At 43.9% G+C, this 12,672-nt stretch overlaps 1 protein-coding gene across 1 annotated transcript in view; it reads left to right on the forward strand.

Annotated features, from left to right (window-relative positions):
- PPP1R8 (protein phosphatase 1 regulatory subunit 8) overlaps nucleotides 1-7,748 on the forward strand; it is a 122,599-nt gene extending 114,851 nt beyond the window's left edge. The window contains exon 7 of the mRNA XM_078682503.1: nucleotides 6,450-7,748. Within this exon, the coding sequence (XP_078538629.1) occupies nucleotides 6,450-6,797 (348 nt within the window). The 3' untranslated portion in view covers nucleotides 6,798-7,748. The remainder of the gene's footprint in view (nucleotides 1-6,449) is intronic.
- The last annotated feature ends 4,924 nt before the right edge of the window (nucleotides 7,749-12,672 follow it).

A 12,672-nucleotide genomic window follows, 5' to 3' on the forward strand; every position in this document is an offset into this window, starting at 1 on the left:
ATGAGATGTAGTCCTTAATTATGTATAGTTGTGGCGTGCAGTTTAATGATGGTAAATGTTTTTAGGTCTACTTAATATCCTGTTGTCCATAACGTGGAGGTGACCGTTAATCTTTGTGTATTGGGCTTAATTTTGCGGCCAAAAATGGCTTTGTAAATTAAGCCATACATATTCTAGTTGAGTTTTGTAAGCAAAACTTTACCAATAAGGTGACTGGCGCAGAGTCCAGCGTTAAATGAATTAATAATTTATTCATGCAGATGGGGTTTATATAATTTCCTAAGAACTCTTAAGATCACTCATAGAGCACAACTGAGTAGGAAGCGGGTCCCACAACCTGGTTGCTTCATAAGAAAATGAGCAACCTCCTTGACAGACCCTCTGTATTTTTGGAAGCCTCGGGGGCAGACGAACGATATGTGTAAATTCCATACTGGTGTGTGTGTCTCAATCGGGTCCTTCACAAACTTAAGGAAAGGTCTGTGGATGGCTTTTTAACTCCTAGTGAGTACTCTTCGCTTATTCCTCTTTTCACTTAGCTGCCATTGTAATTGGTCCGGATAATGAGCCACAAATGTCCTTGATGGTAGTTTCAGCCTAACTCTCATTGCCATATTTTGGACAATCTGGAGTTTGTGCAGAATACATTTGGGGAGGGCCAAGCATTGTGGGTTGCAGTAAACTTAGCTTAGACCCTTGTGTTGCTTGAATCAATTTGAATTTCTATTCAGAAGGCACAACTTCAGTTATTTTTCGGAGTTGTCTCTGGTGGAAAAAAAGAAGGTACTTTTGCAATTTGTGCTGAGCAGTTCTGATCTGTCAAATGTGAAAACCGAATTAGGCCCGGAATTCACTAATGCTGGACAGTTTCCTAAGGAGGATCGCCACCACAAGTTGGGCCATGGCGAATAAGATCCTCCTATATTCAGCATCTCGATGGTATCCAAATTTAATTTAAAATAGTTATCACTCATATTCCTGCCCCTGATGTAATCTATATTTTGTGAAGTTAACTGGTGGCAGTGCCAAACTGTCTTATGATGATTTATGTATAATTAGAATAGATAATAACAATCTAACAAGACCTATCAATGTAGCTACATTGATTAAAGTTGGACTTAACCAAGACACTGTGAGATTTCAGACTCCTACCCGAAATCAGTGGCCAAAAAAGGAAACATTGATAATGCTGGAACACAATTCTGGAGAGAGGATTTCAGGCATTCAAGGTCTTATTTTATTCAAATTTCAGATTTGTGAAATGAGTGACCTGAATCTCACCTGCAGCTAGTTTGTTTTGTTTGGAATGAATGCCAAGCTTCGAGTGCAGCGTGAAGGATGAGCGCACATATGACATTAAAACTTCAGACATTTGCAGTGGGGTCTAGCTAGTATTCAGCAGCTTGAGTATTTCAAGAGAATGCATAAGCTGAATTCTTGGTGGTTAAAATGTAGCAAATTGTTTAGTATCCGAAGCAAAGCAAATTTTTGGAAGATAAGTGAAATACCCAATTTTTGGAAGGGAACCAACAAAAAGAGGTAAAGTGATTGGACAAGCAATGAGTACATGGAGCCTGAAGTCCACAAGCCTCCCACATTCGGACACTGCGATGGAAAGGTAACAAGCGTTTGGCATCTACGGAGCTGGTGGTCATGGGCATAAATTCAAGGCCATGGAAATCAAAGCTCTAAATACAAACACAGCATGCAACACTTAAAAATCACTTTTAGCAAGAGATGGAAGAACACCGGCGAAAACAAAAAATAGAGAAGGTACAAGAAAAAGACCCACCAGTGAATCAATTTAATGTACTTTGTTCTACCAAAACTGGGCCAAACACCGAGCGAGATTCTGGACCGCTGGTTCTTGAAGAAGGTCCATAAAGACCCAAAACTTTAAGATGACTCTTCAGGAGGCCATTCTGTAGCGGAGGAAGGAATAATTGATGGACAATAGACGTCAGGCTCCTATCTGCATGTGCCAATGAAAACGAAGCACAAGAATGCCCTTAGATGTTTTGTGAACAGGGTACACTATCAGTTCAAGGTATTCCCCTTTAGGATAAATCAGCATCCAGGCGGTTTAGTTTGTTTGGCCATAGCAGCCTTTGAGAAGGCAAGGAATGTATGTGTACCCCAACCTAGACAATTGGCTGATAAACAGGATCTAGTTCAGACAATCTCAAAGGAGCATTAACACAGTCGTACATACCCAACACAAACTGGAGTTTTCACTGAACTTGGACAACACTTACGCCAATACCAGAGGTAAGACTTTTCTAGAAGCAAGTCTCAAATCCAGGGAATCCAAAAGATTCCCTACAACCAAAAGGGCCATGGCGTTGACAGAGCAAACTGTCTTCTACCAACGGGGATAATCAGACAGTTTGAAAATTGAGAGACATGTTTGCCTCATGCGTTCCTCTAATTGCCCATGCCTGGCTCCAATGGAGACCAATTCAGGAGTGGCAACAGAAACAATAGTTACAGGCATACTTACACGCAACTGGGAGAGGGGAGGCTCTGATGGTTGTTAACAAAAGGGTACAGAATGATAGCATGATGACATTTGGACAACATAGCTGTAGAACAGCCTTTCATACACTTATCTCTCTCGGTGACAGTCGCCAGAAATGCATCCCACATGGGGTGCAGACCACACATAGGAAATCTGAACTGCATGGGTCTGTGAACTGAAGAGAGTTTTCCTGCCACTAAAGCCTTTTTATGCACAGGTAAAATGGAAAATAGTACTAATCCAGACAGATGACATGACTTTATTTCACCTGAACAAATCTGGATGGGCAAGGTCATATGTACTGTCCTTGGTGGCTCAAGACATTTGGAAATGGGCCATTCACATAACCCTAATAGCGAGGCACCTACCATGCATACAAAATGTAGAGACAGACAGTCAAATCAAGCAAGGAAGTGACTCTCACAAGTGGGGATTAAACCACAAATACGAAGTGTTTTAGTCCTGTTTGCAACTCTAGAAAATGCAAAATGCCAAGACTTTGCCCCCAGGCACCCCCACCCACCTGTCTCTGGGGAAATGCCTGATCAATAGACTAGTCAGAGAAATTTGCATACAGGGTTCTCACAATTCCATGAATGAGTGCAAGTAGTCTTCCATGATATCGATTTTAACAGCTCCACAATAGGCAAGACCAATATGGACATGATGGTAATTTTTCAGCAAGAAAACAAAGCTGCCAACCTCAGATCTGTTAACACTTCGAAAGGAACATTTATGCTGCCCAGAATCAGCCAGCTTTTGTGTGGTAGGCAGCCTTTGGAAGATTTTGTTTGGACATTTGGGACTCATAAGAAAAGGCAGAAGATCTAGCACACAATTAAGTTATTGTACAGAGTGGAAGAGGTATGTCCACTGGTGCAACAAAGGGTTCATGGACAATAAAACCAGTCACAATAGTCATTTGATGCATAACTTGATGAACATCTTACCTCTACATCACTTAACGTCCACCTATCTGCAGTAGTGGCATACACAAGTGGACTCCTGCTGCTTCAATTCACCCGTCATTATAAGATTCCTAGAGGGAGCAGAAAGGACAATACCACCCAGCTCAACACCCACACCCATGTGGAATCTAAGCATGGTGCTTGCTCATGAAATGAAAGAACCTTTCTAGCTATACAAGGCATGATTCTAATCCTTAACACCCAAAATAGCGCTATGTACAGACAGTGGTAGAAAGAGCCCTTCACACTAGACGTCGAGAGGGCACTACCTGCAAGAAAGTAAACCAATTAGGAAAGGGAGTCAGTTCTGTGTTTCCTTTGTTCCAGCAAGAAGAGGCTCACTGTTGACCAACGGAATAATCACATAATGGATAGCATAGATAATCCAAAAGCAGGAGTAGAACTATAGAACAAACTAAGAGCCCACTCCACTAGGAAAAAAGGGCCAGTCGTCTCCATTGTGAGTTATATTAGCAACATCTGAATGGTCATCCATAGTCGCCTTCACCAAACAGTACTGTGTGGGGTCTTAAAATCAAGCCAAGGTGTGACAGAAGGTATCCAAACATCTGTTTGCAAGCACAAGCTAATTTTACCTCCTCCTCCTATGAGAGAAGGATACTGCTTCAAAACCAGTGCACTGCATGTAAATACAGAAAACATTCATACTGCAAAATGAATGGCTTTGTTGTGAGGTTTACCGGGAAAGATCAGTTGGTAGATTTGTTTTCGACTTCGTCCCCTGCGAAGTGCAGGGCATCTCCTGTTCATTTATAGGAGATTTTGGGAAACCCTTTTCTACGACTGTAAATTTGCATTAAATCACACTGTTCATATGAGACGGAGCTTCAGAAGTATTCATGTATATCAAAGAGGGCACAGCAGGAACACTCATTGTGGTATCATATAAGCTGGGCCACTGGAATCCCAAATCATGTGTCCGGTTTGATTAAATTATGTACAGCTTCCTTATAGTCACTTTTTGGAGGTTAATACTCAATGGGCAAAGGCTATCCACCATTAATATCAATATTGCCTATATACAGCAATCGGAAAATAAAAAGTGACCTTCCTTCCACTCTGCGGCAATTTGTAGTACTGCTTTTATTCATTTGAGCTAGAAGCACATTTTGTTTGTTAAAATTAGCAAATTATGGATTATGTGGCAAATGGGTCATACCATTTTTATGCAGAAAAAGACACAACCACAGTGTCATATTTCCAGGGGCACTGCATGCAAAACAAGGAGGGTGTTTGGTGTTTCAAGTCATTGGCACTTGGTTTGCCAGCCTAAGAGGCTAACTTGCAGAGTGGCTCTTCTCTCACAGCTGAAATTTGCTTGCCCTCAGGCTTTGTTTGTGATATAGAATGTAAGAATGAAGATTTTTTGTTTGAGAAGATTACCAATGTCACCCTGACCTCTCTGAGGTGAGGCCGATGGCTGAGCTATTTTACTGCATAGTTTACTAGAAATGTGATCCTTTAAATGCAAAGCTTTTATTAGGTCCCAAGGCTCTTCAAAGGGTTTTTCGTTAGTCAGCATCAGCGCTTCCAGGTAGACATGCTCAGCACCCCTACTTTTCTTCCTCTGCACCACATGGAAAGCTGCTTTAGTTTGCCTTTACGATAACACATTGCCTGTTAGAGGAAATACGTTTTTCTTTTAGCAGGCATAAAAGGCCAATACATCGGACAAGTAGGTCTTTCAGATCATAAAAAAGGGAGGATTCCTTTCCACCAGGCACCAACCCTGCCACAACCTGATCCTCCTTTCTCCACAGTCCTTTCCTTCAGCGGCTCTCCCAATTCTGCAACAGGGTGTGGTGGCCCTGTTGTAAAAAGGAGCTGTGTCCTGCACAGGCGCTACCTGCAACTTGTGGTAGGGCCATCTTACTACTAGTTTGTAGTCTTCCAATTCGGTCTAACATCAGCAACCAGGGTGTTCAAAAAAAGTGATGTTGGTGGTTGCTGCACATCTGCGTAGGTCGGGACCTCTGTTCCCACACCGCAACGATTAGCTTCTCAAGGCAGGCTCACTACAACTTGTCAGACCACTTGAAGGTCACAGTGTCCTTGCTATTTGTCCGTGGCTTTTCCCTCATTGTGCCCAGGTCTCACCAAGAGCCCTCTTAGTGCCCTCCCCTTCCCTGGGCCTGTACTAAAAACTGCATCTTTGGGGATTCTGGTTTTTCAGGAGTGTGTTCCAATCGTTTGCTAGGTCTGCTGGGAACCTTCCCGTACACTGTTGCAGAAGGGGTCTCCAATGGGACTTAAATGTTTTCTGCACAGTTAGTCGTCGACCAAAGTGTTCCTGAAAAAGACAGAGCTTATTCCATCAAGTAGTATTAAAGAGTGGAAAACAAGTGCACCTAAAAGCAAGACTTCCCTGATTTGGGGAATTATTCCTGATGCATCTGCACATGCTGGAAAATACTAATGTTGGAATGTAGAATGCCTTGGCAGCAGATGAGGTAAACGTCATGTGAAGTGTGAATCTGTATTCCAACCACTTGTGATAGACTGAAAACAAGGCATGCCAGATCTATATTATCTTGTGAATATCTTTTTATTTTATTCTCAAATTTAAAATGAATGTTTTGTGTATTTTGCATAAAGATTAAAAACATCATTGCAAGTCTCCAAGTAATTTATACTTTTATATTACTTGAAAATACTGCTTTGTGTTAATACCAAAATAGTGTAGTTTTTGTGATTAGATTTAGACTTTGCTTCTACTGTTGTAACGGCTTTTTGCTTATAAGTTAGTGTGTGTGTGTGTATATATATATATATCTTTGAATCTTATTTAAATGTGTTTACTAATTATTAAACTTGTTTGCATTTAAGCAAATGTGTTTCAACCGTTTAAGATGCAGTCAATTACTGTCTTCTTTTAAAAGAAAACTATCAGCATAGCTGTACTTTTTCTTTACACATTGCATTTTTCTTTCTTTACAATTTAGAAGAAAAGAATGGATAGCCCTGGCTCACTGAGCTTGGACGATTCCGTTGGGAAGCGCATGCAGAATTTCCCATATACTGGCGGATTATATGGTGGACTTCCTCCCACTCATGGCGAGACAGGTGCACAACCTCACAATGTGCATGGGACAGCACTGATTGGAGGCATGCCATATCCCAACCTTGCTCCAGAGGTGGACTTAACTCCAGTCACGCCAGTGACTGTGAACCTCAACCCAACTCCAAACCCAGGAGTCTTCAATGCTGAAGCAGTCAATGAGCCCAAGAAAAAGAAGTATGCCAAGGAAGCTTGGCCGGGCAAAAAACCAACTCCTTCGTTACTCATTTAATATGTTGTCATTTTTTATGGCAGTGGCTGGAGCAGAGTTGAAGGACTAAGTCAGCTATGAACTTTTTCAGCGTATTGTCTTTTAAAGTGTCTGTTGGTACCAAACGTCCCGAAGATCTTTATTTTTTTTTCCTACTGTCAGTTGAAGATGGGTCTTCAAAGGTTTTCTACCATTATGTAATATATATATATATGTATATACTTCCTGTCCTTTAAATCGTAAGCAGTTAGCATACAGTGAAATGTGGCTGCGATATACTTGGTCTCTGAAGCCGTATGGTATGTGGTCAGTCGGTTTGATCCCAATAGTCTTTCCTGAATAGTAGTGTATTTTTTTGGGGGGAATGGGGTATAGGGGAGGTAACCTTGCCCTTATGGTATTTGAAAATAGAGGAATCCTTTTTCCCCAACATTAATTTCACTAGCTTATTCACCAAACAGCCCTAAGACTGTTCTCTTGAAGTGTGATTGCTGCTAAATTTGAGATTAGCAAAGAAAGGCAACACCAAGTGTGCAAATGACGTCTTCCCCACTTCTGTTACAGTGTTGCGTAAAGTTGGGCATTCATAATTCAGCTTGTTTTATTTTTGTGAAATTCATTAGTTAAATGGGCTCCACCTACTCCTCAAAAAACAAATGTGGACAAGAAGTTCTTTGCGGTCCAATTAATTTCCAAAATTCTAGAACATTGCTGGTTATATTTTGATATCAACTGGAATTAAATATTCCCTTAGTAATGATTGTGGACTTCCTAATAATCCCATTTGTCTTGGATAATGAAGAGTGCTACAGATTTGTCACAACAGTTTTTAATGCTTTTGTAGTACAGATGTTAAATAGTTTAAAAAGAGGTTAGTGCAAAACCACCCACAATATTGTACATTGTGTTTACATCCCAAATCTACAAATATATTTGTGCTGTATAATGTATTAAATTAATTTACTAAGACAATGTTTTGTATCTTAAATACAACATTTAATGACACAGTTATGGGTTTAAATTGTGTGTGGGAATTTACTTTTGAAGTGCTGAGTATTTCAAACTTAGAGTTCATAGCATATGTTGCTGTAGGTACACCTGCTTTGCATACTCCTGCCATCTAGTGTTGTGTCCTCCACTACAAGGTGTATTTCTTCAAAACCGTTTAGTCACGAGGTGTAGAGTGACCTCCCTTAGTCCACAATGTGCATAGGCTTTGGCCCCCAGATGTTTTTCTTTTTTTTCACCCTCTGGTTCGGATGTGACAAATAATTGCTCCAATATCATCACTGTTGTGCGCTAAGACTTTAGGCCTCCGAAGGGCGAACCACACCATGCAGGGGCAATCAGTCACCATTGGATCCATCCAGTCCGCTTCATAGGCATTAACCAATCTAACAGCTTTAAACAAATTTCAAGGACTCTGCTGCCGAATGTAGACAGATAGTGTGGGCTCCCATTTGATTCTGCCTACATAGTATCTCCAAATATGCTTGGTCCAGCCAGCACAGGGTCTGTAACCTCTGCTTCTCTCTTGAATTACAGCTTTTGCCAAGCTTTCAGATGCCAATAGACTCTTGGGTATACAAGAGATAGAGAGAAGAGATGGACAAGTTGGGCGCACTCTAGGTACAGCATCAAGCCATATCTGGCAGCCCTGACTTTTTCAGGGAGCAAGATCCCCTCAACATCAAGGAAGAATTGCCGGGACCAATGGAGCCCCAGGTCGCAAAGCTGTGAAATATTATTCAACAAAGGCCTCTGACAAAGAGCAAGACCTTCGGTGTAGACGTAAGCAGGACCACCTACACAAAAGACACTGAGGTCCGTGAGTACTGGTCCTGCGCATAGAGAAAGAATGCAGTACAAAAGATTTTACCATAGGGAGGAGCACTGCTCCTGAGAGTCTGTCATCTAACCCTCACCAACTAAAGAGAGACTTGTAGATACACTGCCATCTTCAGGTCCCGGTCAGAACAGGGACTAAGAATCCGAGCTGAGAGACTGGCCACAGTCATCTCCCACACAGACCTCTCCAAAGAGACACAAAATGCTCGCTTCAGTGGAGAAAGCGCCACAGGCATACTCTGAGCACAGATCAAAGTTGAGAGGACTTTCAGCGCAGAACTTGGAGACCTGGGAAGCTTTCATATTAAAAAGATTTTTGGAAGAGCTCAGTGCTCAACAGAAATTGGTCTATTCACCTGGATATCCGCAAAATGTCTACAAAGCCTCCACGAAAGAACAGAAATTTCCAAATTATGTTTTGCAGCTTGAATCTTTTTAGATTCACTATGGTGTGCATTATTCCGCCATCTGGTGGTTGGGTCTGGAATTGTAGTCTTTTTATCTATTTTTTATTTTTTTCGTGGCCCAGTTGGGTGTCGACATAACATCATTTGGTGTCCTTCGTGACGTTGAAGCGCTTCCTCCGGAAGCTCCTAACTTTGGTCGTCATCTTCAGATTCTTTTTCCGCCGTTGGGTCTGAATCGTTGTTGAGGAGTTCCAGAGTTTCGGAAAAGGAATCGACGGAAAACTGGAAAAATTTACAAAATCGAAGGTTATAATCGCACCCAACTACAGGCCAGGTAGCCGAGACTACTAAGCAGAAGAAAATTTCGAGAGAACTCTGCGTTCATACGAGAATGCACACAGGGGGTTCCCTGAGCGCAGGAATGACCAAAACACCTTTCAAGTTTTGCACCAATTGCCACCACAAATACGCACATTAGGACCAGCATCCAGTGTGCAACCTCTGCCTGCCGCTCGACCACAACCGCGAGGACTGCGTCCCGTGCTCTAGGTTCACACCCAAGACCCTCAGTGTAAGAGAGGGGCAGAGAAGGGCGAACCACACCATGCAGGGGCAGTGGCCACCTCCATCGCTCCGAGGCATGAGCCTCTCCAGTGGAGAGGAGGACCACATCGCCGAAGGACCAGAGGACTGCATGGCCCAAACACTCGACCGGCCCTCGAAAGAGTGAGACAAAGTCCTCGACGGGAACAGTGCAGTCGAAACACTCGAAGAAAGCAACTGCACCCAAGGACAAAGAGCCCAGCGGATCCTTTGAAAAGGACTCCCGACACATACCCTTCGAGGCCTTCACCACCAGACAATATAGGGAACTATAATATGGTGGTCAAGAATGCTGCACAGACACATGGGGTAAAATTGGAGGAGAAGAAACCCAAGGCTTGCTTTATCCTGGAGATGCTCTTACCCACACAAACAAGAAGTCAATTACTGCCCATGCTCCCTAGTGTGCTGGACAAGGGCAGAGAGGCTTTCAGGGAGCCAGCTATATGTAAATCTGTGACCCCAAGAACAGAGAAGAAGTACAAGCACTCCTCAAAGGACCCTGCATACATTCAAAGAACAGTGCCAGCCGATTCAATAATTTTGCAGCGTGAATCTTTCTGGATTCACTATGCTGTGCATTATTCCGCGGTCTAGTGGTTGGGTCCGGAATCCTAGTATTTTTTTTAATTTTTTTCATAGCCCAGGTGGGCGTTGACGTCCTCGATTTGGTGTCCTTCCTGTCACTTGGGCACGCTTTCCCCGGAAGCTCCCACCTTTGGGCACCATCTTCAGATTCTTTTTTCCGCTGTTGGGTCAGGATCGTCACCGAGAGGATCCAGAGTTTTGGGAGAAAATGAGAAAATTAAGACCGAAAAACACCGAAAAAATTCGAGAATACATCTCGCAATAAAGACCACTGAGCCGGGACGACTAAGAAGGAGGAGAGTATCGAAAACTTTGACGTCCAACGCAGTATGCGCATACAGGGGGCCCCCTGAGCGCAGAAATGGACAAAACCTTTTAAATGTTGCCGTAATTGTCACCACAAATACACGCAGAAGGACCAGCATCCAGTTTGCAACCTTTGTCTGCCGGTTGACCACGAGAGCAAGGATTGCAACGCCTGCTCGGGATTTACCCCGAAGACACTCGGGATAAGAGAGAGACCGAGGAGAGCCAACTGCAACATGCAAGGCCAAGGTCAACCTCCGTCGTTCCAGGACTTTGGCCTCTCCAGTGGGAAAGAGGACAACACCGCCGAGGGACCAGATGACTACACGGTCGTAGAGACCGATATGAAATCCACAAAGGAGGTAAGAGACGTCGACCCCATAAACGCCGACAGACTCTTGTAAATCAGAGTCAGACTCTTGTAAATCAGAGTCAGACTCTTGTAAATCAGAGTCAAAGTCCTCGAAATGAGCACTGGCGCCGAAACATTAGACGGACGCAGCTACATCCAGGGACAAACAGCCCAGCGGATCCTTCAAAAAGGACTACCAGCCTGCGAACACCCAATACAAGCCTAGGTCGTCTAAGCACGTCCCCGAAAAGGCACGCTCGACGTCGAAGGTCCCAAAGTCAACTTCGACATCAAAGAGATCGGCCGTAAAAATCGACGCCGAACAGGCCGCTGAGATGGAGTGGAAAAAGAGAAGGCTCGAGGACGAAATGGACAGTATCCTCCAAAGGAAATAGGAATTCGACGAACAGATGAAAAGATTCACCTTCCCGTTGAAGCCGACGACAATCGGTGAGGTTGAGGACGAAAAGGAGTTTGACGCAGAAGAGCCACCGGAAACCCCAGAGCCCCAGGGACAGCAAGAGAAGGGGGGGAAAAGCAACAAACAAGTTTGGGGTCAGCATCCTCGGTGGCGCAGGACCTGGATTGGCAGGACCTAGACGCCGAAAGCCCGGAAGAGGCCATAGAAACGTATCCTTCGAGGCCTTCTCCGCCAGATGAAAGTCATGAAGTCACCAGCCACCATTATGCCTGTGCTTCCTCGTCTGGAAAAGAAGTACAGCGCTCCAGATGACAGCCCCGCTTGTCTAGTCAGTCAGCCGAAACCGGATTCTGTAATTTCACAAGCGGCCCGGGGGAAATCCAAAAATCCAGCTGCACCTCTTACCACGCCACCAGATAAAAAGGGAAGAACGTTGGATAATGCCAGGAAGAGGTTCTCTTCCATGTCCAGCCTCCTGGTCAGAGCGGTCAATGCCTTGGCTATTCTTGGACGATATGATCGGCAGATGTGGTGTGATCTGTCTCCTTATCTGGACCAGCTGCCTGAAGAAGCTGAAGCTAAAAAGATCTTACAGGAGGGAGAAAGAACATCTTCCGAGATAATGGACTGTGCAATGTGCATTGCCACTACAGCTTTCCGCTCTCTCGCAGGGGCAGCAGTCCTTCGAAGACAAGGTTGGCTTCGTGCCACTTGGGTCCGGCCTGAAGTTTAGAACAAGATCCTGGATCTTCCCTTCGACGGTAAAATGTTATTTAGGAAGCACATTGATGATGCGCTGCAAGACATAAAGAAAGATACAGATACTGCAAAGTCCCTTGTGACTCTTCAATAGCGCAAAGTCCCTTCACGTGGAGCGAGAGGCAGAGGTTTTTCATCATAGAGAGGCCGATACCAGCAGCAGCGTTATTCCTCTTACTTGCAGCCTTCTTAATCTTACAGGCTGCAATATTCTCAACGTCAAGGCCAGTCATCTTCTTTCTCTCAATCATTCTCTAGAGGAAGGCTAGGGCGCCAGGCGTGGGATTCCTCTAAGCACCAGTAGCTGCTTCCCGGCTCTTTCTACTGTTCCTTTGTCCCCTGTAACACCAGTGGGGGGCAGGATATCCCAATACTTCCACAATTGGCAGCTTATAACATCAGATCGGTGGGTTCTCAATATTGTCTTGTCAGGCCATACTCTGGAATTCCAACATCAACCACCATCCAAAGCCCCTTTTGCCACCGAATCCAAACATCTGCACTGTCTACGTCTAGAAGCCCATCAACTTCTTCTCAAGGGGACAATAGAACCGGCTTCCCTATCTCAGCGGGGAAAAGGATTCTATTCCCCTTTCTTCCTTGTTCAAAAGA

Source organism: Lissotriton helveticus, chromosome 3_1 (assembly GCF_964261635.1).
Source record: "Lissotriton helveticus chromosome 3_1, aLisHel1.1, whole genome shotgun sequence".
In the NCBI taxonomy this organism is placed as follows: Eukaryota; Metazoa; Chordata; class Amphibia; order Caudata; family Salamandridae; genus Lissotriton; species Lissotriton helveticus.